We start from the raw sequence: 26,668 nt of genomic DNA, 5'->3' as shown, positions 1-26,668 counted from the left end.
TCCTCCTAGCTCTGATGACTACTGTTGTCATCAGGTGTGTGAATTTGACCATACACCCATCTGATGACTTTATATGACATCATCATTGACATCATCAGTCGTCATAAAGGATATATAAAAAAACAACAAGGACAATTTCTTCTTGTGAATAAAAATGACGCGGATTTATTGCCGCTTGGTGGCGCTCATGCGCCGTTGAGTTGATCAACTGCCTGATAGAACGGTGGAGAATGAGCTGACAGTGTTAGCAGTGTATTTGTTACTGTGCGTGACTGAGAGTGTGTTGATGGGAAGAGGGGTGGCGCTGCTGCCGCCATGACTTCGGTTTAGTCTCTGAGAGACTTTATCAGCGACAGACTAACGGCCGCTGCTGAAGAAATACTGAGGACGTGTTTTGAGAAAACCCTCTTCCGGTACGAGGAGGAGATCGACCGGCAAAACAGACCAACAGACTGCTGGAGACGAGCTTCACATCAAACCTACAGGTTAGTGGCTTCGCGAGATCTGGCAACACATGAGCTGCTTGGAGGGGTGTGATTCTTGTCTAAAATGAACACTTGGAAAATATTGTCTAACAGGTGATTCCTTTAAAGTGCCAATTTCATAAACCCTCGCAGGAATAAGTGTGTATCTTTTTTTTTTGCCTTTGGAAAACTTTTCTTGTCCTCAGAGTGTCAGGTTTTCTCAAGAACCTTAAACCAAACCTGAATTCTGAGCTATGAAGTTTATTATATAACTTTTGAAACAATTTACAGCTAAATTTTATTTTTTTTTTAAACAAAAAGGTTGTACGGTGGCCCAGAAGGGTCACAACACAACACATTAACTTTACACACAACACATTAACTTTACACACAACACATTAACTTTACACACAACACATTAACTTAACACACAACACATTAACTTTACACACAACACATTAACTTTACACACAACACATTAACTTTACACACAACACATTAACTTTACACACAACACATTAACTTTACACACAACACATTAAATCACAACACAACACATTAACTCACAACACAACGCAATAACTCACAACACAACACATTAACTCACAACACAACACATTAACTCACAACACAACACAATAACTCACAACACATTAACACACAACACAATAACTCACAACACAACACAATAACTCACAACACATTAACTCACAACACAACACAATAACTCACAACGGAAGTAAAGCTGCAATGGAAGTGCTTTTATTCTGAAATTACCACTGGGCTGAGCGGCTAACTGCCTAAAAGAAAGTAACGTCACAGTGAGCTGTGGAGGGAGCATGATTTTCTACGAGAAGCTAGCAGCAGCGTTGCCAGATTGGGCGGTTTTGGGTGTAAATTTGCGGTCAAAAATGCATAATTTGGGCGGTTTTAAGGTCGGTTCAGCGGGTTTTTTCCCACTCATGAATATATAATAGCGGCCTACATTAGGCCGTGTGGCTTTTGGAGTTCTACTGAAGCTCCGTGAACGGCAGAGCTTAATGGACCGGGCTCTGTCATCTAACCTGTTGTTGGGGGAGTGCAACGCCCCGCCTCTTAGAAATTGTGTTCATTAAAGCCTGACAGTTCGATCTCTCCACATTTGTCGTGTCAAGTGTTGGGGACCGCGTGCGTGTGTGAGAGGAAGAGGAAGAGGGAGCGGAAGAAAGGAGAGGAGCGCGTGCAGGGACTGGGAGGGTGTGTGGGTGGGTGGGGGGTGTTGGGGACCGAGTGAGTGTGAGAGGAGGGGGCTGAAGAAGGAGAGGAGCGGAGCACGTGCAGCGACAGAGAGGGGTGTGAGTGCATTGTGTAGCTTCTCTTGTAGAGGAAACATGCTCCCTCCACAGCTCACTGTGACCTTACTTTCTGTTAGGCAGTTAGCCACTCAGCCCAGTGGAAATTTCAGAATAAAAGCACTTCCATTGCAGCTTTACTTCCGTTGTGAGTTATTGTGTTGTGTTGTGAGTTAATGTGTTGTGAGTTATTGTGTTGTGTTGTGAGTTATTGTGTTGTGTTGTGAGTTAATGTGTTGTGAGTTATTGTGTTGTGTTGTGAGTTAATGTGTTGTGTTGTGAGTTAATGTGTTGTGTTGTGAGTAAATGTGTTGTGTTGTGAGTTATTGTGTTGTGTTGTGAGTTAATGTGTTGTGTTGTGAGTTAATGTGTTGTGTGTTAAGTTAATGTGTTGTGTGTAAAGTTAATGAGTTGTGTGTTAAGTTAATGTGTTGTGTGTAAAGTTAATGAGTTGTGTGTTAAGTTAATGTGTTGTGTGTAAAGTTAATGTGTTGTGTTGTGACCCTTCTGGGCCACCGTAAGGTTGCCTCACCTTTGGCCTTTCATTCTGTCACATTTAGCTTTCTATGGAAGCGATTCTGTAGCATTAATAAAAAGCAAAGTCAAAACCAGAAATGCTTTTTCATTTTCACAATGAAGCTGCATTTTTTGACTGAAAAATAAAATGAAAAAGCAATCCACCAAAATGCTTTTTCATTTCCTTCCCCAACACAGCTTGAGGAATGTATAACAGAGTATTTAATTGTATAATAATTGTTAAAAAAATAGAGGTTTCTACTTCACGGATTTTGCCTATCACGGGTTCTTTCTGGAACGTAACCCCCGCGATGAACAAGGGTTTACTGTATTGCTTTTTCTTTTAAATTTTGAGTCAAAAAATGCAGCTTCATTTTGAAAATGAAAAAGAATTTCTATTAATCCATTTTAATTGTCAAATTAAACATTTCTAAATGAATTATGCTACACATTTACCATGGAACGTCTTGAAAATGAAATGTCAAATACCATTTTAATTTTAATTTTAATCAAGTGACAGAATAAGCTGTGTTGAGGAAGGAAATGAAAAAGCATTTTGGTGGATTGCTTTTTCATTTTATTTTTCAGTCAAAAAATGCAGCTTCATTTTGAAAATGAAAAAGCATTTCTGGTTTTGACTTTGATTTTTATTAATGCTACAGAATCGCTTCCATAGTTTTCAGGCAATTCAGAAAGAATATGAAGCTTTGCTATGGTATTATAGGGCCCAAGAATGACATGGAAAGACAAATCTCAAACAAGTAACGTCTGTGTTGTATTGAGTAATGGTTTAGAGACCAGTCATTTAGTCACTTCAACTATTTTGAAATTGCATTTAACAATAAACAAAATTCAGATAATCAGATCTTAGGACTCGACGTGAACGATAAAGATGTAAAAGCTCTGAAAGATACTGAGATGCCAGACCAAACAATTAAATTCCAGAAGTAAAATCTTAAAAACAACTCTAAAAGACACAGGCAGTGAAGAGTATGCAGTAAGGGAGTGATGTGCTCACACCGTCTGGTCCCCGTTAACAGGCGGGCCGCTGAGTTTTGGACCAGCTGGAGATGGCGGAGCAGAGACTGATCAATCCCACTAAACCAGCAGAGCAGTGTCAAACTCATTTTCACTGGGGGCCACTTTAGCATCGTGGTCGTCTTCAAAGGGCCAGATATAACTTATACATGTAACTAAATGTCATGAAAGATAAAGGTAACTGCTCCTTAATGTTAAATAACTCATGTTTTCATTATAACTTTTTAAAGTAACAGTAGCATAGAAAACATGTTTGCTTGTTACTCTAGCAGAAATTCTTTTAATTTTTTTCTGCTTAAAAAAATCCACAACTCCATTAATTGAAGGATCAAACTGAAGAAAAATAAAGCTGAGTTAGATTACATTTTAGAAAAAATGGCTGCACACAGCCTTGCATCCAACTGGTGGTTTGATGACAATTCGTACACACAAGACCTGATTATAAATCCATGTCAAGGTTTACCCCAAGATTCCTAATGAAAGCATCTGATGGGGGCCGACAGCACTACAGCAACAAGTCAGTTTTTCCAAAAACCTCGTTTTCAGACATAGGAAGCTCCAGCCAAGTTAAATGTCCGCCAAGCAGACAAAATGAAAATTGTCAAGACACTCAGGTCTAGATTTTAAGGGAAGGTAGATCTGGATGTCATCTGCACAGCAGTGAAACAAATTGCATTTCCTAAAAAGTAAAAAGTTAAAACTGAGCCAAAAATGAACTGAAATGTTCTCATGTCACAGGTTAATTTCCAGCATTTAAGACAACTTGACTAACCAGTCAGAGCATGCTGACTAGCCAAGCTCAGGTAATCACAATTTCATACAATTTGTTGAGGGACTTTATTACTGGGTAAAGGCAGGCATTTGCTTGGGGTTTTTTTTGTAATATCAATCAATCAATTTATTATTTGTATAGCACTTATAAAAGCCAAGGCAACCAAAGTGCTTAACATAAAATCCAATAAAATCACAAACAATATGATGCAATAAAGAAACAATAACAATAAAACAATAAAATCATTTGAACAATAAAAGCAATAAAACAATAAAAACAATAAAAGAATAAAATTAATAAAATGAACAAGTCCCACTAGATATGCTCACTGGACTTAAAAGCCTGAGTAAAAAGATGTGTTTTTAAAAGAGTCTTAAAATTACTGACAGTTCTGGCAGACCTCGCAGAATAGGGGAGAGCATTCCAGAGTTTTGGACCTGCAACTGAAAAGGCTCTGTCTCCCCGAGTCACAAGCCGAGTCCTGGGAACCGCTAAAAGCATTTGATGTTCAGACCTTAGGACTCGACATGGACGATAAACATGCAAAAGCTCAGAAAGATACTGAGGTGCCAGACCATTCAGACATTTAAAAACCAAAAGTTGAATATTAAAAGAAATTCTAAAAGACACAGGCAGCCAATGAAGTGAGCGTAATATCGGGGTTATATGCTCACACCGTCTGGTCCCCGTTAACAGGCGGGCCGCTGAATTTTGAACCAGCTGGAGACGGCGGAGCAGAGACTGATCCATACCACTGTACAGAGAGTTACAGTAGTCCAGTCTGGAAAAGATCAAAGCATGCATCACTTGTTGCAAAGCGTGAGGAGGTAGATATGGCTTGACTTTGCTAATTAGCCTTAAGTGATAAAAACTAGACTGGACTACAAGACTGACCTGTTTGTCAAATTTAAAATGCCTGTCAAGGTTTACCCCAAGATTTCTAATGAACGGAGCATCTGAAGGGTCCAGGGGGCCAACAGCACTACAGCAGTCTGTCAGCAGGTCAGTCTTTCCAAAAACAAACACCTCTGTCTTGTTTTTGTTCAGACAGAGGAAGTTCAGCTCCATCCAAGACTTGATGTCTGCTAAGCTCTGCAATCTGTCGAGACCCTCCGCTCCTCCAGATTTTAGGGGAAGATAGATCTGGATGTCATCTGCGTAGCAGTGGAATGACACGTTATATTTCCTAAAAATGGACCCCAGTGGCAGCAGATAAAGTGAGAATAAAAGCGGGCCTAACACTGAGCCCTGGGGTACACCACCGGAGCCTCTGAAGAAGAGCACTGTCCTAGTTGGACAGAAAAACTCCTGCCACATAAATATGAACTGAACCAACTGAGTGCTGTGCCCTTCACACCGACAGACTGCTCCAGTCGGGATGATAAAACACTGTGATCCACTGTGTCAAAAGCTGCAGAGAGATCTAAAAGAATTAAAACAGTGGAGGCCCCAGAATCAGCAGCTAGAAGCAGGTCGTTACACACCCTGAGGAGAGCCGTTTCAGTGCTGTGGCAGGATTTAAAACCAGACTGAAAATTCTCGAAAATATCGTAATTTGTTAGATGGTCCCGCAGCTTCTCTATATATACCTCTATATACCACCTTCTCTAAAATTTTTGAAAGAATAGATAACTTGGAGATCGGCCTAAAATTTGATAGAACATTAGGATCCAAGCTATGCTTTTTCAAAAGGGGGTGCACAACAGCATGTTTAAAAGCAGCTGGCACACACCCCGAGACAAGCGAGGAGTTAAGGAGACCAACTATCCAGGGGCCAATGGTATCAAAGACCTTTTTCAAGAGTCTGGGGGGAATACAGTCACCTGGGCAGGAGGAAGGCTTCAGGTGTTGAACTATCTCAGAAATCTGAGAGACAGTGACAGGCTCAAACTGGTCAAAAAAAGCAGGTGGGGGCGTTAAAATAGAGGGGTCAGGGGTACAAGGAGAGGGTAAAAACCTGACAGCACTGACTTTGTCAATAAAAAATGTTAAGAACTGTTCACAAAGTAAAACAGAAGGAGAGGCAGGATAAATTACCAGGACTTAAAAGAGACTTTAAAGAGTTAAAAAGGATCTTAGGCTTGCTGATGTTCTCAGACATTTGACATAAACTGGGTCTTGGATTTTTTTACAGCAGCCTGATACTCAGTCAAGGAGTTTCTAAAAATCTGTAATGAAACATGATGAAGCCCGTCTTTTTTCCATTTACGCTCCGCGCGACGGCAGGAGCGTCTGAGCGCGCGAGTATGGTCATTAATCCAAGGCTCCGGGGCCGGTTTACTGCGTTTAACCTTATATGGAGCAATGAGATCTAAAATACCCGTGCAAAAAGAGCTAAAATCCTCCAAGAGCTTAACATCGACAATCCTGAACATCCAAGGAGCAAAGCTCAGAGGCTGAGAAAGCCGCTGAAAACTGCAGCGCCGTCTGCACGTTCATCGGGCGGCGGGGGCGCGCGGGGGCGCGTTCATCAGGCGGCAGCGTTAAGAGATCATCAAAGTCAAATAAAACGGACAGATGGTCAGAAAAACGGGCATCAATAATCTCCTTGACATCTCCATGTAATCCCAGAGTTAAAACCAGATCCAAGATGTGTCATTTCTCGTGCGTGGAGCTCTTCACTAACTGCTGCAGGTTAAAAGAGCTGATCAAGTCCAGAAAATCTTAGTTCGGTAAAGTTAGAAAGATATTCACAGATTCGGACTTCCGGCCTCAATAACCCTTCCGATAAACGTTCAAATGTGCCAGCAAGTTTCTAATTCCTCTTGTATTAACCCAGAGAGTGAACTACAAATGCATTTCAAAAGAAAAAAGATCGTTTTTTCACCTTTTGATCAAAATTGTTCTCTTCGAGGTGTAAATGCAGACATGCAGCGAGCCGGCTGCCAAGGGACCGTCAACAAAGTGCAACCTCTGTGAAACACCATTCTATAAAAATCAATACTCTTTTGAAAAGTGAATACATCTCTACATTTATATGAACTGGTAATGAATATCTGTCAGCATATTCATGCTAAAATAAATATTTTGTGTGTCTTTCTTTATTATATTTTATTGCACATCTTTTTTACCATTTATTGGAGACACGAATCATAAAGTGATCAATAGCTTTTAAAAATACTGAAGCTTCAGTCACCAAACTTTCTGTATTAAGTATTCATGACCTTATTCTCCGACTACAACAAAGACTTGGTCAGAAATCAACTTTGTTTACGTTTTTCTATTAGTCATATACAAATATTAATCATATTCGGTCAGAAATCCTCAATAGCTCTGAAGATACTGAAGCTTCAGTCACCAAACTTTATGAACTGATTAATCATGGCCTGATTAATCCACAGCCTGGAGGGAGAAGCTCTGAGAACGGCATCAAGTCTCCAGCCTGAAGCCACGTCTCTGTCAGGAACATCATATCCAGCTCCCTGGAAGTGAAGAAGTCATTCAGGATAAATTTTGTTTGTGAGAGATCTGGCATTGATGAGGGCCGACCTCACAAACACCTGACCCGTACTGAAGGATGAGGAGGCCCGACAGTGGAAGAAGATTCCCGAGCTTTACAGCGCGTTTGGAGAGCCGGCGCCGACGGAGATAGAAGGCCGCTGCCGGCAGGTGAGCCTGATCCACCGCTGCTCCGGGAACAGACAGGATCCAGCGCAAGGAAGCAGAACGATGCAGTTCAGAAGATCTCCGAAGGGCCTTAATCCTCAGAAGAACCCCACTCCTCTTTCCCCGCTGACAGCTGGGCGGGATGCGGCGCAGGTAAACCAGAGAGGAGCGGTGACGAGAATGGAGCTTCATATTTAAAAGTCCGTTTAAAAATAAATTCCTGGTAAGGCTCAAATTTTAGAAGAGCTTGGCGATCATAGACCAGGAGAGCAGATGCATACAGGGTGCCAGCTTATTAAAAATAGTAAAAAAAGCAAACAAAACTAGGAGCGGAGCTGACAGACCGCACACGCTGGCGCCATCATCATAGACACAAGAGTACGGAAGCATTATCTCAAAAGCCATTTAATTATAACAAAAGCCAACATTTATATACACAAAAACAAAAGAACTCCTCAGAAAAAAACCAGGATGGAAAAAAAAACATTTTCCCGTTCGACATCCTGTCCAGAAGGGGGCGGTAACGCGTCACCAAGCTGGAGGAAACAGCCGTTTTTTGTGCTGTCGGAGCGGCTGCAGAAGCGATGTCTTCAGTTCAGGCTCTTGGAAGCTTCATCAGCAGACGGTTGTCGGCGGCTGCTGCGAGGATATCCACGAGGGCTGAACAAACCATCGCACAGTACGAGGAGGAGCTGGACCGCCAGCGCAGGCTGCCGGACACCCGCCGGAAGTCTGAGCCTGAGGAGCAAACAGACGGTACGTTACTTACTGCCATCATGCTGAAAAAGGGTTAGCCGTTCCATGGAAAAAATAACCGCGGTAGGAGCCGGAAAGCCTGCTATTGAAACCCCAAAGCCACCAAACAGAGCGCCCAGTGTACTTCAGTGGTTGGCCGCCACATTCTGCGATGGTAAACATCTGGCAGCGGCTACGACCATAAATACTTCAATGTGTCACGTGACCACTTGCATTATAGTTAAGCTAGGAGGAAAATAGCCTATGGAACTTAACTAATAAAAATGTCTGATGTGAAAACCCGTCAGCTAACACCGACGTGACCATCTTTACCTTCTGCAGTCAGGAGTGTTGCTAGCTAACATCCGCCAGAGCTTCAGACTAAAAACTCCCAGCAGCAGCTGCTTCCAATGACTCTAATGACCCCCGGATGGTCATCATAACCAATCACAGCACTGACTCACACATGCAAAAACACAACACACATTTTCTATTCTAAAATGATACTTTCTACTACTACGAGTGTTGGAAACAAGAGTGTTCATATTTGCATGTTTATTAGCCAATTCTTTAGATCGTCGGGCTCCTAAAATCTTTAACTCTGTGCTGTTAAATCAACACCTTTCCAATAAAGATGCACATCCTCACCGAAAAAGTCCCCCGTATTAGAAACTATTAAAAAAATGTTCCCCAAATATTGTTCTGTTATTGAATAAACTGCCTTAAAATATATTAATATTATATTATAATCCCCGGTCTGGATGGATACTCGATTCGGACCGTGGTATCAGGGTGTGGTTTAAAAAGTCCCACTCTGATCATCTAGTAAAAGTGTTTCCAGTGGTCTTTTAATGATGATTATGCTGTTTTTAGCCACAAAAAGTGTCATTTTCAGGACAGTTTCTGCAGAGCAGCAGGAGTTCATTAGAAATTCCCCTCTGAGTCATGGAAGGGAGCTGTTCAGGTGCAGATCAACCCCACCCCCACTTCCCGTCCCCGCTGCTGAGAGCATCGCAGCACAGAGCTTGTGGCCTGGCCAGCGTATTTGCTACTAAACAAACAGGATATTTTTCAAACTGCAGTTTTATCTGCTCCTGATTTGCCACGATTTGACTAAATAAATACTCAGAAAAACATTATTGATTTCAATTTTCTTCATATATGTCATCCATCATCAGAAAAGGGCTACGATTTTCATCGGGTTGGGTCTTTAAGTCAAGTTCAAGTCAAAGTGGATGAACATCAGTTTGTTTTGAGGTTGAGCTGTCCTTTAACCCTCTTTTTTTGTGTTAAAAATATGTTGCAGTAAAAAAACATTAAACATTTACTGAGAAAAATCTATGGACAGACACAGACTGACTACTGATGGCTTTCATGTAAAAGTAAGGAAATCTGCTGTCAGCTGTTCTTTCAGATTCCAGTCTGGACTTTTTTCTGTTCCTTTTTGGTCAAAGGATTGGTGAACATGTTGACTCAGGAGGAAATACTCCAGCGTTTTTTGAGACTTTAATGATCCTTCTCTGGGTTTTTTTTTCTCCTTGCAGTTCTCACCCAGCTTCACCCGAGCGGAATTGAGGATCTCTGTAACCATGAGAAGAACTGTGATGTGAAGCAGGAGGAACCAGAACCTCCACGGATTAAAGACGAGGAGGAGGAGGAGGAGCTCTGTGTCAAACCGAATGAAGAGCAGCAGGACTCAGAAAAGCAGGAGACCGAGTCGCAGAAAAAAGACCTAAACCTCAAGAAACTCAAACGCTATTACTGTCCAGAGTGTGGTAGAAGTTACCCGTTGAAGTGCCGCCTAAAAACCCACATGAGAACTCACACGGGGGAGCAGTTTACATGTGGAGAATGTGGCAAAAGCTTCACGCGCCCTGATGTCCTCACGGTCCACATGCGGATCCACACCGGCGCCAAGCCGTACACCTGTAAAACCTGCGGCGAGGCGTTCGGCCGCCGCGACAAACTGAACATCCACAGAAGGATTCACACTGGGGAAAAGCCCTTCCTGTGCCAGGAGTGTGGCAAAAACTGTGTGGATCGGTACTATCTGAACAAACACATGGAAACCCACACCAGGAGGGAGGGGACAAGGGTGAGGAAGAGGAGGAGGAGGAAGAGGAAGCCTGAGTGCACCTGAGGGGTCAGACAGGATCAAAATGGACATGAAATGGTTTAATAAAAAAATAACAATGACAATGTTTGGTTTGTTTATCATTCAGAATTTTTCAAGATTCCTTTTTTTTCTACAACTATCTCCTAAGGGCTGTTAAACACAGCAAATGATTTTTAACAGTTATTTCTATTGTGGATGTTTACATTATTTTATTTTGCATAAAGAAACAAAATTAATTCACTCAAAACAAAAAATTACCAGGGTCAAAACCTGTCGCTGGGGATAACTGCCCCTCCTTGGATTCTGCCACTGCTTAACCCTTGTTCTATCTTAGATGACCCCACCCTTACTTTGACGTGTTCTCCCTACCATGACAAAGGTGGATGAAGGTGGAAAGATTTCATGTAATCCATGGACACCAGTGAAGATCACAAATCATTGAAGAAAAAAGGTTCAGAGCACTGTCTAGTGGGTCTAGATGACCCAACTCCCAATGGTAAAATGCCTACGATAGCACAAGGGTTAAGGGGTATTTTAGGTGTTTAATCATTTAATCTGCAATTGTTTTTGACCTGTTAATCACTTTCCATTACTATTGTATGAAAAGCATGATTTGATCAGAAAATAATGCTGATCTCACAGAAGGAAGCTCCGCCCTCTTTTATGGTGGACCAATCACAATCAGTATCAATCAAACCCTTTATTTTTGGAACCCATATCATCAACAAGATGGTTGACATACAAAGACGTGTAAACATGAGTTAAAACAATAAAGGGCCACTAAGCACAATAGATTAAAGGCAACAACAATCAAAAGATGAAATGGAAGGAAACACTAGCTAATACTTGCACTGCATTGATTAAAAGATAGAAGGGATAAAAAAATATATGCCAATGATATACTATAGAAGTCAACAAAAGTAATAAAATTGATGAAATAAATGCTAAGTTAAAATGATGCATCCTAAATTTGCCTTTAAATGTCCAGAGAAGCAGAAACTCAGACTCCATAGATAAGGACCACATTACTGAAAGGAGGATCTGAGAGTTCTGGAGGGTTTGGAAGGACTGAGGAGATCTGATGAATAGGAAGGTCTCAATCCATCAAGACTTTCCCCAACCCCCGGGGGTTGATCGGTACCAAGTACTTGACTGCAGACAGACCACGAAATGCGTACACTAACTTGAATTATTGCTGTACATTAGTTAGCATCCACTTTGACATTAAAGGGAAAATCTTCATCACAAAGTTTAAGTACAAACCAGCCGCAAACATTTGACAGAGAATGAAGATTCAATCAAATAAAGTTGCTGATTTGTGTAAACTTGTAAAAGGGACATCTTTATGAATTGAGCTTCAAGCATAGTCAGTTGAAATACTTCCTTAAACATAAGAACAGCACACACATAAATAAACAAAATTAAGTCACAATCTGAGAGTATGCCTCCTTGTTTACTTTTCATAATACAAACTGAACAGTTAATGCTTGAAATAATAATTCACGTGATAAGTCATTGATGAACATGGATGTGAGCAATACTTGGATTTACAGCAGATACCTTCACATTACTGTCTGTGTGTCTCTCATTACAATGAATGGAAGACATGGAGGATGTTTAGATATTTAAATATTAGATCGATCTAAATGTCTCTATATTAGATTGAATTCAATTTTCACTTTGTGTGATTGGTGGCATCATCTTCGCTGTTGAAAAAAAAGTGAGCATATTGTCCGAATTACTTTAAAAATCTAGGGCACTAGTAAGTTTTTTTTAGTAGTTAGTAATTATTGTGGGAATTTGGACACAGAGCCTTTTCCGCCACTGGTCCCACATTTTGGAGTGCTCTCCCTCTCTCTGTCAAAGCCCTGACTTTAAATCACTTTAAAAACTCATCTTTTATTGTTATCCTTTTTTTTTTTAATTGTATTGCATTGCATTGTTTGGTGTTTTAATCTTTGACTTCTTGTTCAGCACTGTGATTGCTTCTGATTTTAATAGGTGTCATATAAAGAAACGGACTGATTTTTGACTTAACTAATCTGCCATTTTAACATGAAATGGTTTGAGTCAAAGGTGTTCACTTCCAATATCTGAGTTCTAACAAGATTGGCAGTTGTCCTTATAACTCTTGGAAATGAAAACATGAGTTAATTAAATTAAATTAATTTATTCATAAAATCTATGCATTGAAGGAAAACCTTTTCACATTTCTTCAAAGCGTAAAACCCCCCAAAGCAATAACAGACCCAAAAAAAAAAATCTACTGATTAATCTGCAGGGAAAACTTCAGATTAATCAGTTTCTATGCAGGAAACTATGTGTACAACAAATATTTAGCAAATATTCTAAACTGTTAAAAAGCGGAACTAATGTTCGGTTCACTGTCCCTACCGGAAAGTTAGCAACATAACACGTTGGAGACGGGTTGCCAAATATGATAGGATTCCGCCTAACTGGGGGGTATTCTAGAAAGCAGGTTATGCTAGCTCCCACGGTGAGTTTGAGGCTAGGGAAGTTGATTACCTCAGCTTTCGGTTCCAGAAATGGAAGTATGTTTCAGGGTAGGTCAAGTTGCCATGGCAACTCATGCTCTGAACATAACCTGGTCTGGAGCAGGTTTAGTTGAAGGATAGTTTGTTTTCAGAGAGGTGAAGCAGCATGGCGTGTCCATTTGAAGATGATTTAGTGGATGAAGAAGCTCAGTAATACTTTCTCCCCCATGAGAGGATGATAAGATCACATATGGATGTTGGAAAAATCAACTTTTTTACTTTGATCTAACTTATTTGCTTCAGTTAAGATAATTAAAAATCTTTTTTTTTGTTAAGTCAGTTCAAAAATAACACATAGTTTTCAGACAGTTATTTTGCTTTCATTCAAATTAATTCAATTAAGTAGGTGTAACTTTGGTGTTGCTGTTAGATCGGCACCGCAAGGGATTGTGGAATATCATTCCCTTTGCCTGTCTGGACGGATTTGGGTTTTAGTGTGGGTTTTTGACCAAATGCGTTTAGTTGTTTAGCTGTTTTACTGTGTTTTGCCGAGTTACTTTGTCCTACTTTGCTCAAGTCTCTGCACCATGAGGGAGAGAGAGGGAGAGGATGATGAGTTTATATAGCACCCCTACAGTCAAAAAAGAATTTTGCCAATGTTGGTAAATTCCTAAATCAATGAACACTCTAAGCACTTGCCGTTTTGTCCTTTTGTTATAAAAATGAGGATCTGCCGGCTCAAACTTAGACATATGACAGTTCAAGAATTATAATTCATTACGATGGAAAAAAGATTACTTGAATTACAGTAATATGACATTTAGTTAGATACATATGTAAATTTGAGTTGTATTAACAACTATTGAGTTTTATAGACGTAAGAAATTAGGTTGAATAAATTTAACTCAATTACTTGTTACCAATAGAAGTAATTCATTTAAGTTGGCAAAATTGGATAAGTTATTATATATACATGCGTCACATGAAAATGGAAACAAGATCAGAAACTCGTGCGTTTACTTTGTCTGTTCTTCTACTACAAGCAGAAACTCTTTCTTTTGATGATGCAGCCGTGTTACTTTTTTGATGGACGTATAATTTTCATACGCCATCATTAATCTCCGTCTCACTGAAGTATAGCGCTTTCTTTTTTTCTCCACGTGTTTCCATGGTGACTCCGGAAATCGGCGATCCATTGAGAATGTCTTCATGTACTTGCTGTGCGCGTGCATTATCCCAGGGTTACCAAGTCGAGCGTAATTACGCCAATTCATATCCGGTCTTCTGGAACCGACATACCCAGAGTAAGCAAGTTCAGGCGGATTTCAGCCAGAGTTCAGGCTTAAAGTCAGGGGAGTTTGAACATGCTTCCTGGAATACCCCCCTGGGCGTCCTCCAAAGTCGGGCTTGAACAAAAAAAATATTTTATCAAAAAAGTGGCAGTTTTTTAAAATCAATAATAAGCCGATTTTTAGATTTTTTTTGAAGAAAATACATTAATAGTTACCATAAAGTGATATAACAGTGAAAAGCCAAAATTACGGATATTTTGAAAAAACAAACAAACAAACAAACAAACAAGAAAGCAAACAAACAAACAAACAAACAAACAAACAGGTAGATGGTGTTTCAGGTAAAAAAAAGGGGGGGGGGGGGTTATAAGAAAACAAACTAAAAAGGACAGTGGATAAAATGTAAAAGAAATATAGAAATTACTTTAAATTTTTTATTTACTTTTATATTGAAAATCCAAACCGTTATTAATTATTATATTGTATATTTCTATTTCTACGGCACATTAGCTTCATAATGGTGCTTTCCACCCCTGAAATCCAGCTCTCGGTCTGGAAAAACCTCTTGGTGGTGATATTCTTCTCAGAATATCTTTATAATGTTCATAGTTTTCTACAAAGGTGGTCATTTGGGCTTTTAAAAACGGAGCTCTGTGAATTTTGATTTTTCGGCCGGTGCTGAAAGTTGTGCACTCGATCTGGCAACCCTGTAGAAAGTAAAAGCACAGCTGGCAGACGGACATCCAAAGAGGCGCTTGCAGCGTTCGCTTCAGTTCTGTCTGTTTACGTTTGTCCGCCGCCATGTCTTCTGTCCAGTCTCTGAGAGACTTCATCGGCGAGAGACTAACGACCGCTGCTGAAGAAATACTGAGAGAGTTCGAGAAAACCATCGTCCGGTACGAGGAGGAGATCGACCGGCAGCGCAGACTGCTGGACACCAGCCGGAAGACTCATCCGTCACCGAGGAACTCTGCAGGTTCGTGACGTAGTGCGGTGATCCGTGAAGGATCCTTGGAGTCGTCTACAGAAATGTAAATAAAGGCGTAGCAGTTGTTTATGGTTTGAAATAAGAGTCCACAGTGACATCTAGTGGACATGTGATGTAACTACAACCAAACAAGAAGATTTTGGGTGACCTGATGTTCAGGGTCAAATAAAAGCAACAGTTAAAGCTCCAGAGACTGCTTTGATCTTTCCACTCTGAAGTGGATCTATCTTCAGGTGATGACAGCCGCTAACACAAGATGAAAACATAAAGACATTCTCAATGGATCCTGAGTCACCATGGAAATGCGCGGAGAATAAAAGAAAGCGCTATACTCCAGTGAGACGGAGTCGGAGATTTTAATGACGGCGTATGAAGATTATAAACCCATCAAAAAAAGTAATACGGCCGCATCAGCATAAAAAAAAAGTTTCTGCTTGGAAAAGAAATAACGGACAAAGTAAACGCACGAGTTTCTATCTCATTTCTACTTTCATTGTGACACACACATTTATATATATATATATATATATATATATTAAATGTTTCTACTTTCATATATTAAAATATATGAAAGTAGAAATATACATATATAAATTATCTAACTTTGCCAACTTAAATGAATTACTTCTATGGAGTTAAATTTATTCAACCTAATTTCTTACGTCTATCCAACTCAACAGTTGTTTCTACATCTCAAATTTACATATTTATCTAACTAAATGTCATATTACTGCAATTCAATTCAATGAAACGTTTTTTCTATCTTAATTTATTGTACTTCTTAAACTCTCATGTCTAAGTTTGAGCCTGCTGCTTTGCTCGTTTTTATAACAATGAAATGAAAGTAACAACATGGATTTTTCAACTTGGAATCATGTAGCATTTCTCCAACTTTGACATTGTGCCATAAGGCAGTAGTGGTGCTAAATGACCTCATCATCCTCTTCGTCCCTCTCACACATGGTGCAGAAAGAATTAAACAGAACAGGACAAATAACTGGGCAAAACACAGTAAAACAGCTAAACAACTAAACGCATTTGGTCAAAAACCCACATGTAAACCCAAATCTGTCCAGACAGGCAAAGGGAATGGTATCCCATAATCCCTTGCGGTGCCGATCTAACAGCAGCACCAAAGTTATACCAACTTAATTGAATTAATTTGAATGAAAGTAAAATAACTTTCTGATAACTACGTGTTATTTTTAAACTGACTAAACAAAAAAAATTATTTATCTTAACTGAAGCAAATAATTAAGTTAGATCAAAGTAAAAAGTTTCTCTTTCCAACATCCATATATGGTCTCATCATCCTCTCATGGTGGAAAAAGTATTATCTGAGCTTCTTCATCCACTAAATCATCTTCAAATGGACACGTCATGCTGCTTCACCTCTCTGAAAACAAACTAACCTTCAGCTAAACCTGCTCCAGAACAGGTTATGTTCAGAGCATGAGTTGCTATGGCAACTTGTCATACCCTGAAACAAACCTCCATTTTTGGAACCGAAAGCTGAGGTTATCTGCTTCCCTAGCCTCAAACTTACCTTGGTAACTCACATAACCTGCTTTCTGGAACACTCCCCTGATGCTTCCACTTGCAGATAAACAGATCCATGTACATCTTTGTTTGGGATGATGGGAAATGAGTGAAGGCATACGCCCCCCAACGTTAAAAACGGAAAAATCATAATGACAATAGGTTGTTATTTGATTGGAATGAGTCTTTTGAATAAGTTTTCGTGAGGGGGAAAACAGAGGTTTTCACTGTTTTGGAGACATATTTTGCATCAAATATTCCTCCACTGTCACATGATCTGTTCCGTTTGTTTGCTCACAACAAAAGCAGAAACTGAAGCTTGTTCTACAGGCTTCTCTTTCATGTCAGCTTCTCCCCTGAATCTGGGAGTTGTCCTCCCCGTTCTCACATGTGTTACAACCATGTACTGTAAATAGACATAGATGGCTGTGACGTCGCCCGTAAAAAAAGCCTTACCTGCATCTCAAGCAAAACCAACAGCCAATTCAGTCCCCATTTTTCTGAGATGCGGGCGCTGCAGTTTGGATTCAGTTCATATCACTAAGGGATTGGTCAGAGTCGGTCTGAGTCACCGTTTCTAGGGCAACCACTGTCACCAATCCTGAGCAGGCGTTTCTCCATGTCCTGTCCTGGGCTGAGTTTATGACCGTCTGCACAGCCTTTCTGCCCAGTGCCGTGGAGCCTGGGTATCACACATTCAGAGCTACGGTAGAAGTTCACCAGCAACCTCTGGTGCAGGTTACACTTTCCCCTGATGTGGAGGAAGTGCAGCCGCTGCTGAGCCTTCTTCACCATGACCCTGATGTCTGCTGACCAGGACAGGTCAGCAGACATGGTGGTGTCCAGGGGCCTCATTTATAAACGTTGCGTACGCACAAAATAAGGCGTACGCCACTCTCTATGCAATAGTTGAGATTTATAAAAAGCAAACTTGACGGGAAAATGTGCGGTCCTTCACGCAAGCTCTGACCCAGGCGTACGCACAAAAACGGCTGAAATGAGAAACGGCGACGCCGTCGGCAGATGGAAGAAACACGTGAAAGTGAAAATGACAATACTGCCTCTCATAAATAACATGAAGACTTCACAAAGCAAGTCCTACAATTAACAGCTACACGAACACCCGTTGGACCGATCAGCAGTGAGACAAACAAAAAAAATCAAACGAAAATTACAACAGAAATTCAAATGAACACTTATTTGCAAAAAGAAAAGTGAAATATGTTCTGCAATATTGGCATGTTGTGCAATTCATCCTCATAAATAATATAGTTAACAGAACGAAATAATGTACAAAACTGATATTCTCGTCAGTGTGTCCGTCTGGAGGAGCAGACAAAGGTGCAATTAGACAGACAGATAGAGAGAGATGCATTAATTGTCCACTAGGGAAAGTTGTTTTCATAGTAAAACATTTCTTCATAAGCTACGGAATTATGGTATTCATACATATGCCTTTAGTTTGTTTTATTTTTGATAAAACAACGTATGTCTCAACCATTCAGAAAGCAACAAGAAATTACATTTGCGCTGATCAATTTCCCATTTCCACGTCGATTATTACCGACATCTGCAGCTTGTCAGATGTAATTAAATGGAGGGAAATAAAATGCTCCATCACAATGCGTAATGACGCACAATGGCTGATCTTGCGCTCTTAGAAGATGTGGCAAATGGAAGAATTCGGAGTGAACGCATCTTTAGACAGCAAGAAGACTTGCTGGTAAACGAGGACGAGTGGCTTATGAGCCGGTTCCGACTTCCTCGAGCCGTCCTGTTGGGGGGTGTCACCCGGTGCATCTGGCGCGTCGGTGTCCCCCTGCGCCTCAGTCACCACTCCACTTAAAAGGGATTCCCCAATTATTGCCGCCAGTCTCTCATCAAGAGGGGTCAGCTCCGGTGTCCACCCCCCACACCCGTGGCAGACACGGGTGTGTGTGTGTGTGTGTGGGGGGGGGGGTTCAGCGCTAGACGTTTTTTTGCCTTGACTTTGATGTCTGACCTTTTCTTTTTTATTTCGGCCACGGTCCGAGGTTGTGAGGCTACAGCATTTACAGCGTCTGCCACTGTTTGCCGCTCACGTGCCTTTTTGGCATTAGTAATGTCCACACTGTGCCCTCCAAACAACATTATTCTCCTCTTTTCCACCTCGCCAACGATAACTTCTACTTCACATTGAGTGAAGTTACGTTTTTTTGATTTCCTCTCGGTGTGTGCCATGGTTTCGCAATCAATGAATATTCATTTGTGGGCGTTTCACGGACTATTTATGGGCAACTATGGGCGTGTCATGAAGCCGCTAAAGCTGCGCAGCATTTAGAATTGGTTGTGATTTATTAAGGGAAAGATGCGTAGGATGTGCGTGCGCACGGTTTTATAAATCTGAATATTTCTGTGCCTACGCACGTCCTATGTTTCATCCGTACGCCACTTCTGACGCAAATCCTACGCAAAGTTTTATAAATGAGGCCCCAGGAGTCTGACGGAGGGGACTTAGTCCACTTGTTCTCCATAAATTTGTAAAGGTGTGTGTTTGGCCATTTCTTCTAAAGTCCAATATGAGTTCTCTATGGCATTTTGGCTTCTTGGAGCCAGCAGGTGCTTCCTGTTGGAACGCCAGGGGGAGGGGTCACTCAGTCCAGTTCTCATAGAGTCAATGGCTGCAGATGATCTGTATGCAAAGTAGCGTGTTAAAGAAGTCTGCCTTTATTTGATAGAAACCGAGTTTTGGAGGAAAGAAGCAGTAGAAGCAGAATCCTGACAGGAAGCATCTTCTGGGAGGAGCTGAGAGGACGAGGAAGAAACAATGGAACATCTGATCAGACCAGAGAAAGGAGTCTGACACTGAAACAATGAGAGGGAAACAGGAAGTCTGCTGAGACCGCCGCCGTGCCAGCCCCTCCACAGCGTCCTACAACCCATTAGTTACATCAGTCAGGACAATCGGAGGTCGTAAAGACAGAGATGCTCTCTGCCTCCAGAACTGAGACAGGAACAGAGGAGCCTGAGTTTAAGGCTGTTAATCTTACAGACTGAGATCACTTTTGGGTTAAGTTAAGATCACTTTTAGGTTATTGTTTTTGGTACATAATATTTGTTGAAAGGACAGTGTTTCCTGAATTTGAGCTTTGACAATAGTTTGTTTGAACAAGTGACTAAAACCAAGCTTCTGGGCATCAAATTAGATGATCAGCTCAGTTGGACGGATCAGATTAATCACATATTATCCAAGTTGGGCAGAGGTATTGCCTTGCTCGGAGGTGTGCGCAGTATTATCCTCCTTCAGTCATGAGAACAGTTGTACAGTCTCTGGTCTTGTCACATCTGGAGTATTGGCCAGTCATTTGGTTCACTCCTCCACAGGGGTATCTAAACAAAATACAACTAGCCCAAAATCGAGCTGCCAGGGTGGCTCTTGGTTTCTCTTATTGGTCCGGTGTGAATGAGTTGCACACCACTTTAGGTTGGTTTAGGGTAAAAGACAAATTACAACTCAGTCATCCACGCTCAATGCATAACGCCATTTTTAAAAAACACCCACAATTTTTGGTAAATGAAGTATTATACAGTGGGTATTGTCATCAATATCAAACTTGTCAGGTCAGCTCTGTTGATTAAAAAAAAAGGGAATTGTGAACTATTTGAATTAAAGGAAGCTGGGCCATTTAAAGTAAAGAGTTTTACATTCGGCTTTAAATGAACAACAATGAAGAAAAGATAAAATCAGAGAAATAAGATCTTCTACTATTGTTTTTTTAAACTTAGACTACATTGTTTTGTACAAATTAAAAGCTTTGGAAGTCATCCAAACCTTTAGCAGAAGCAAAAAGGCCATTTCTACACATTCTTTTTAATGTGTAGAAAGTACACTGGGAGAGCCACAATCTTCCTGCTCCGCTCCATTCTGATGGATCCACCTGCAGACAAATAGATCCATGTTCATCTTTGTTTTCCTCGTCTGAGCTGGAATCTGAATCTATGGTAGAGGCATGGCTGCCAGTTCGTGGCTACGGTCCCTCTGACCATCACTGGGCACTGGTAGGTGGTAAGCGTCAAGGGTCTTGCCCAAGGGCTCCCACTTGGTGGTGTTTACTACTTGTTCATTCCCCCCCGGGAATCAAACCCTGATTCCCTGCAAGCCAATCCTTCACCTTACCAACCAAGCTACCCAGTCACTGTTAGGTTGTGGCAGCTGTAAGCTAACGGGAGAGAGTGTAAACCAATGAGTTACATCACTAAAGGAGACACACCCGCTTTAGAAGCCTGGCCGACGGTGGCGGAGCGCGACGCCATCTTGGTGAGGTCGACGACGCCCAGATGACAATGATTTCTATTGCTTTTAGTGGTGTCTAAGTAGCTTTTATATACTATATATATTTTTACATTTATATATATATTTATACATATATCTAAATATATTATATTTATATATATAATATATATATAGATACATCATTTGTTGTTGTTAAAGAAGAGAAACAGTCTCCTTAAAAGCTCAAACTTTAATGAAAATGCATTGTTGCAGGACTTCTTACAAATAAAACAATTATTACAAAGAATTTTTAAAAACAATTTCTAAACATTTAGGAGTTTTAGACCTCTTTGACATGTAATTTAAATTATTTAGAAAAACCCAACAATAAGTCAATAATAATAATTATAATAATAAATCAATAGTAAGTCAATACAAACAATAAATAATAACAATAAATAAATAATAAGTCAATGAATAATAAAACATAAGTATATTAATTATAATAATAATAAATCAATAGTAAGTAAATAGAAACAATAAATAATAACAATAAATAAATAATTAGTCAATAAATAATAAAAAAACAAGTCTATTAATATTATTATTATTATTATTATTATTATTATTAATAATAATAATAATAATAATAATAATAATAATAATAATAATAATAATAATAAAACAAATATTCAAAAGAAGTCCAAAAGTGAACAATAGATTTACCCTAAAAAAACAACAACAACAACAAAGAAAAACAATAGATTTATACTGATTCATGTGAGTGATCAATTTGTGTAACACAGATGCCATGGTGTCGGGTTTCAAGCAAACACAAATGTTTCTAACATACTCAGACTGTATTGCTAGTTGGTACCACAGTGATCCATCTGGGTTAGCTCTTTTGATACCTAAGATCCACTTTTTCCTTAAGTCTGAATCCATTGGAAACCTGCAAGAAAAGTTCAGTCACTGAGTCAGAAATGTATAAATCTATATTACTATAATAGCCTGGTATGCTGTATACAGGTTTAGCAAAATAAAATGTAAATTTATGTCGACAGCAAATTATCCGTACATCATGCATGTCAACAAGTGTATGATTAATAAAGCCCCTGGAGCATTAAAAGAAAAAAATTATAGTACTTACCTGTGAAATCATATACCTTCCTCCTTCATGGACTCAGTTCTCCGATTTTGGCTGTTGAAACCCGCACAATGAACTGGTATTATGCAAAAAATGAGTTCACATGCACTGCAGTAGTAACTTGACCTCACCAAGATGGCGGTGCTCTCCTCCCATGAGGAACCACGTGATGTCTCCTCTAGTGATATAACTCATTTGTGTAAACAGAGAGCTCTCAGCAACAGGGGGGGGGGGGGGGAGTGGGGCAGGGTTGTGTCAACAGTCCCGCCCACAACTCAGAGGTGAATTTCTGATGAACTCCTGCCGCTCTGCAGAAACTATGTTCTAGAAAACAACACAGGCTTCTGGATTTTGGATAGAAACGGCATAATCAAAATTAAAATAAACACTGGGAATGCTTTGAAAATAGATCAAAAGATGGTCAAAGAGGGACTTTACATCTTAGGATTGAAAACTGGGAGACATCTCCTTGTTAAGCGAAGAAGTATAACTAAGTAGATCTATGATATGCTGCCTTATAATGTTAGAAAAGCATATTTTACTCAATCTCTACCACATTAATGTAAACTTTCCGATTCTTCCATATCTGCAGTCTTCACCAAGCATCATGGGAGCACAGATGAGGATCTCCGTGATGAGAACACCTACACCAGCGTGAAGCAGGAAGAGCCACAGATTAAAGATGAGGTGGAAGAGCTCTGCATCAGCCAGGATGAAGAGCTGCTGGATCTGAAGGAGGAGACGGACTCCCTAATGATTCCTCCATATGAGGAAGATCACTGCTTTGAAGATTATTTAAACATTCACCAGGTAATAACTAGCTTAACAGCCACTAATGTCCCTGAAGAATCGACACCCCCTGCAGATGCAGAGACTTTAGCAGAGAAGAAAGACGACCAAGACAAAAGTCTCATCAGTAAAACGGTTAGCCTGTCGGGAAGTCAGCCCTACTCTGACTCAAAAAAATCGAAGAAGTCCTTCACGCAGAAGTCGCAAAAACTCCCAGATGGAGACAGGTTTCCCTGTGAAGTGTGTGGTAAAAGTTTCCGCACGGCTGCGATCCTGGTCGCCCATATGAGGATCCACACGGGGGAGAAGCCCTTCTCCTGTAACGTGTGCGGCAAACGCTTCACGGCGTGCGGGACGCTGGCGAACCACATGATTATCCACGTCAACAAGAGGCCGTTCTCCTGCTTGCTGTGCGACAAAAGCTTCAAGCAACGACGACACCTGAACGTCCACATGAGGGTCCATTCGGGAGAAAAGCCCTACTCCTGTGAGGAATGCGGCTTGAGTTACAAAAGCAACAGCGCGCTAAAAAGTCACAAAAGAGTCCATGCTGCAGATGATGACCTAGAGGGCACGGATCAGGGGGCTGACGCCACGGGATGTCCCACCGCTTGTGAGAAACCCTTTAATAAGGAGACGCAGAAACAAGACAAGAGCTATACGTGTGAACAATGTGGTAAGAGTTTCAGTCAGGACCTCGGGCTGATGAGACACATGCGACTCCACACAGACGAGAGGCCTTTTGTGTGCAAAGTTTGCGGGAAAACCTTCAAACAGAGCGTAAGTCTGAAAAACCACACCAGAATCCACACGGGCGAGAAGCCCTTCTCCTGTAAAGTCTGTGGCAGAAGTTTCACGCTGGGCTCCACGCTGATTCGACACATGAAGGTCCACACCGGGGAGAGGCCCTTCCTGTGTAAAGTCTGCGGCAAAACGTTTGTGAAACGAGATCACCTGCAAGGCCACACGAGGATCCACACCGGAGAGACTCCCTTCTCATGCCAAGTGTGTGGAAAAAGCTTCAAGCTGAGCGTGAACCTGAAGAGCCACCTGAGGATCCACACAGGAGAGAGGCCGTTCTCCTGCGAGGTTTGTGGCAGGCGTTTTGTGCAGAATAGTCAGCTGAAAGTCCACATGCGCATGCACGTGACCAGCCCAAACGAGCCCCTCGCCTGTGAGGAATGCGGGCAAACCTTCAGTCAGATCAGGAAACTCAAGAGGCACATGGCCGCCCACAGCAGACACAAGTCCATCGCCTGTGAGGAGTGTGGAGAAACCTTTGGAAGTACGTTAACGTTCAACGATCACATGAAGATTCACACCTCGGAGGAGGCGCTCCTCCGTCAGTCTCAAAGCGTCAGTGTGGAGCGGTGCTGAGCACCAGGACTCAACTGCTTTGTTCTGCATGTTTGAGAAGAAACATCTGGTCTTCCATGATACTTTTTCTGTCTTACGACCATTGTGTGATGAAGTTATTACGTAAACTTGAGTATACAGTACAGACTAAAAATTTGGACACACCTTATTCAAAGCTTTTTCTTTATTTTCATGACAAAGGCATCAAAACTATGAATTAAAACATGTGGAATTATATACAAAAAAAGTGTGAAACAACTGAAAATATGTCATATTGTAGGTTCTTCAAAGTAGCCACCTTTTGCTTTGATTACTGCTTTGCACACTCTTGGCATTCTCTTGATGATCTTCTAGAGGTCGTCACCTGAAATGGTCTTCCAACAGTCTTGAAGGAGTTCCCAGAGATGCTTAGCTCTTGTTGGCCCTTTTGTCTTCACTCTGCGGTCCAGGTCACCCCAAACCATCTGGATTGGGTCCAGGTCCGGTGACTGTGGAGGCCAGGTCATCTGGTGAAGCCCCCCATCACTCTCCTTCTTGGTCAAACAGCCCTTACACAACCTGGAGGTGTGTTTGGGTCATTGTCCTTTTGAAGAATAAATGATGGTCCAACTAAACGCAAACCGGATGGAATAGCATGCCTCTGCAAGATGCTGTGGTAGCCATGCTGGTTCAGTATCCCTTCAATTTGGAATAAATCCCCAACAGTGTTACCAGCAAAGCACCCCCCACACCATCACACCTCCTCCTCCATGCTTCACGGTGGGGACCAGGCATGTAGAGTCCATCTGTTCACCTTTTCTGTGTCGCACAAAGACACAGTGGTTGGAACCAAAAATCTCCAATTTGGACTCATCAGACCAAAGTAGATTTCCACTGGTCTAATGTCCATTCCTTGTGTTCTTTAGCCCAAACAAGTCTCTTCTGCTTGTTGCCTTTCTTTAGCAGTGGTTTCCTAGCAGATCTTCTACCGTGAAGACTTGATTCACACAGTCTCCTTGTAACAGTTGTTGTAGAGATGTGTCTGGTGCTAGAAAAAAACTCTTTGAATGAGAAAGTGTGTCCTAACTTTTGGTCTGTAATGTAAGTATAACAAGTCTTATATAGACCATGTACTTGTAGTGTATGAAGTATACTAACTGAATACTTCTTTAGATTAAATTGGAGGATTTTACATACCGGTATATAAATAAGAAATGAAAAGTCAAAGCTCAAGTATAATGCTTCACATTTAGTAGAGACCAAGTATACTTGTTGTACACTCTAATAGACTACTTTTTGCTAAGGAATGGCACTGCAGGGGCCTCAAACTCTAGATATTAGTGCGGGGTTCTCACAGTCACGAAAAACCTGGAAAAGTTGTCAAAATTGAAAAGATGGTCAAAAATGAAATCTTCTGTAAAGTTTTGGAAAAGTCATGAAAATTGAATATTTGGGATGCAAAAAATAAAATGGTTTAACTTGAGATTCAAATTTAAATTTTGGTTGAAGTTCAACCTCATGCTATCTGTGATAGTAGTTTACGTTGAGTAAAGCAGGTCGAGTTGTCTTTTGTCCAGCGCATGCCGCTTTTGGCTTGCTATCGTGAAATGCTACCAAATGCCGGGAAATGTAGCTTTAACAACTAGTGACTTTTCAAGGAGAGGTATCAGCTGTAGCAACTGAAAGACCCTGAAACACATTTTGCATCAGAAAGGTCCAAAATGCAGACTTTGCTCCAAGTCTTTCGACATCAGCAGCAAGAGAGAAACGGGGCTGGTGAGACGCATGGAAGGGAAGAACAGCGACAGCTGCCGAACGCTGCAGAAGCCAGTCGGTTACAGATCTTTTTAAAACGGGTACTGATAGCGTTACTATGGAAGTGTATTCCATTCAATTAATTTTTAGGTGTATTTGAATGTGTCCGTGTCATAGACATGATCCATTTGAGTAATGCGCTTGTGACAATGTCACCAGTCTGTTGTGTTCTTCCTACTTTATCATCAAACATTGCAGAGCAAAATGCTAGGGAAGTATTAGAATGTGTCCAGTATGAACCATTTGTTTATTTACATTGTTTGAGTCAATCCTGACAACAATATTGGGCACCACGGACGCTCTCATTTTCAGTGTGGTCGACTTAGTCAACCTCGCTTTAATTATTTTCTATTTTTTTTATGAATTTGATATCCTCTTTTGGAGATAAGTACACGTCTACAACTGGCATGACTTAAAAAGGCTGGTTCACTCTAAGAC

The 26,668-nt window shown here is 40.9% G+C and overlaps 1 protein-coding gene across 1 annotated transcript; it reads left to right on the top strand.

Annotated features, from left to right (window-relative positions):
* The first annotated feature begins 255 nt into the window (after positions 1-255).
* Positions 256-24,676, top strand: LOC101174656 (zinc finger protein 420). Its single transcript, XM_020702802.2, has 5 exons — positions 256-485; positions 7,463-8,483; positions 10,007-10,599; positions 15,089-15,341; positions 22,884-24,676. Exons 2-5 carry the CDS (start codon positions 8,312-8,314, stop codon positions 24,455-24,457), a joined length of 2,592 nt encoding a protein of 863 aa, XP_020558461.1. The 5' UTR covers positions 256-485; positions 7,463-8,311; the 3' UTR covers positions 24,458-24,676.
* The last annotated feature ends 1,992 nt before the right edge of the window (positions 24,677-26,668 follow it).

The sequence above is a fragment of the Oryzias latipes genome, chromosome 4 (assembly GCF_002234675.1).
Source record: "Oryzias latipes chromosome 4, ASM223467v1".
Classification (NCBI taxonomy): Eukaryota; Metazoa; Chordata; class Actinopteri; order Beloniformes; family Adrianichthyidae; genus Oryzias; species Oryzias latipes.
The sequence above is the reverse complement of the archived record's forward strand: the minus strand, read 5'-3'. Positions and strand labels throughout refer to the sequence as shown.

Coding starts and splice junctions, on each gene's coding strand:
- LOC101174656 (XM_020702802.2), top strand. CDS start 8,312: ATGTCTTCAGTTCAGGCTCTTGGAAGCTTCATCAGCAGACGGTTGTCG. Junction 10,600..15,088: donor AGAGGAAGCCTGAGTGCACC/TGAGGGGTCAGA, acceptor AGAAAGTAAAAG/CACAGCTGGCAGACGGACAT. Junction 15,342..22,883: donor GTCACCGAGGAACTCTGCAG/GTTCGTGACGTA, acceptor CCATATCTGCAG/TCTTCACCAAGCATCATGGG.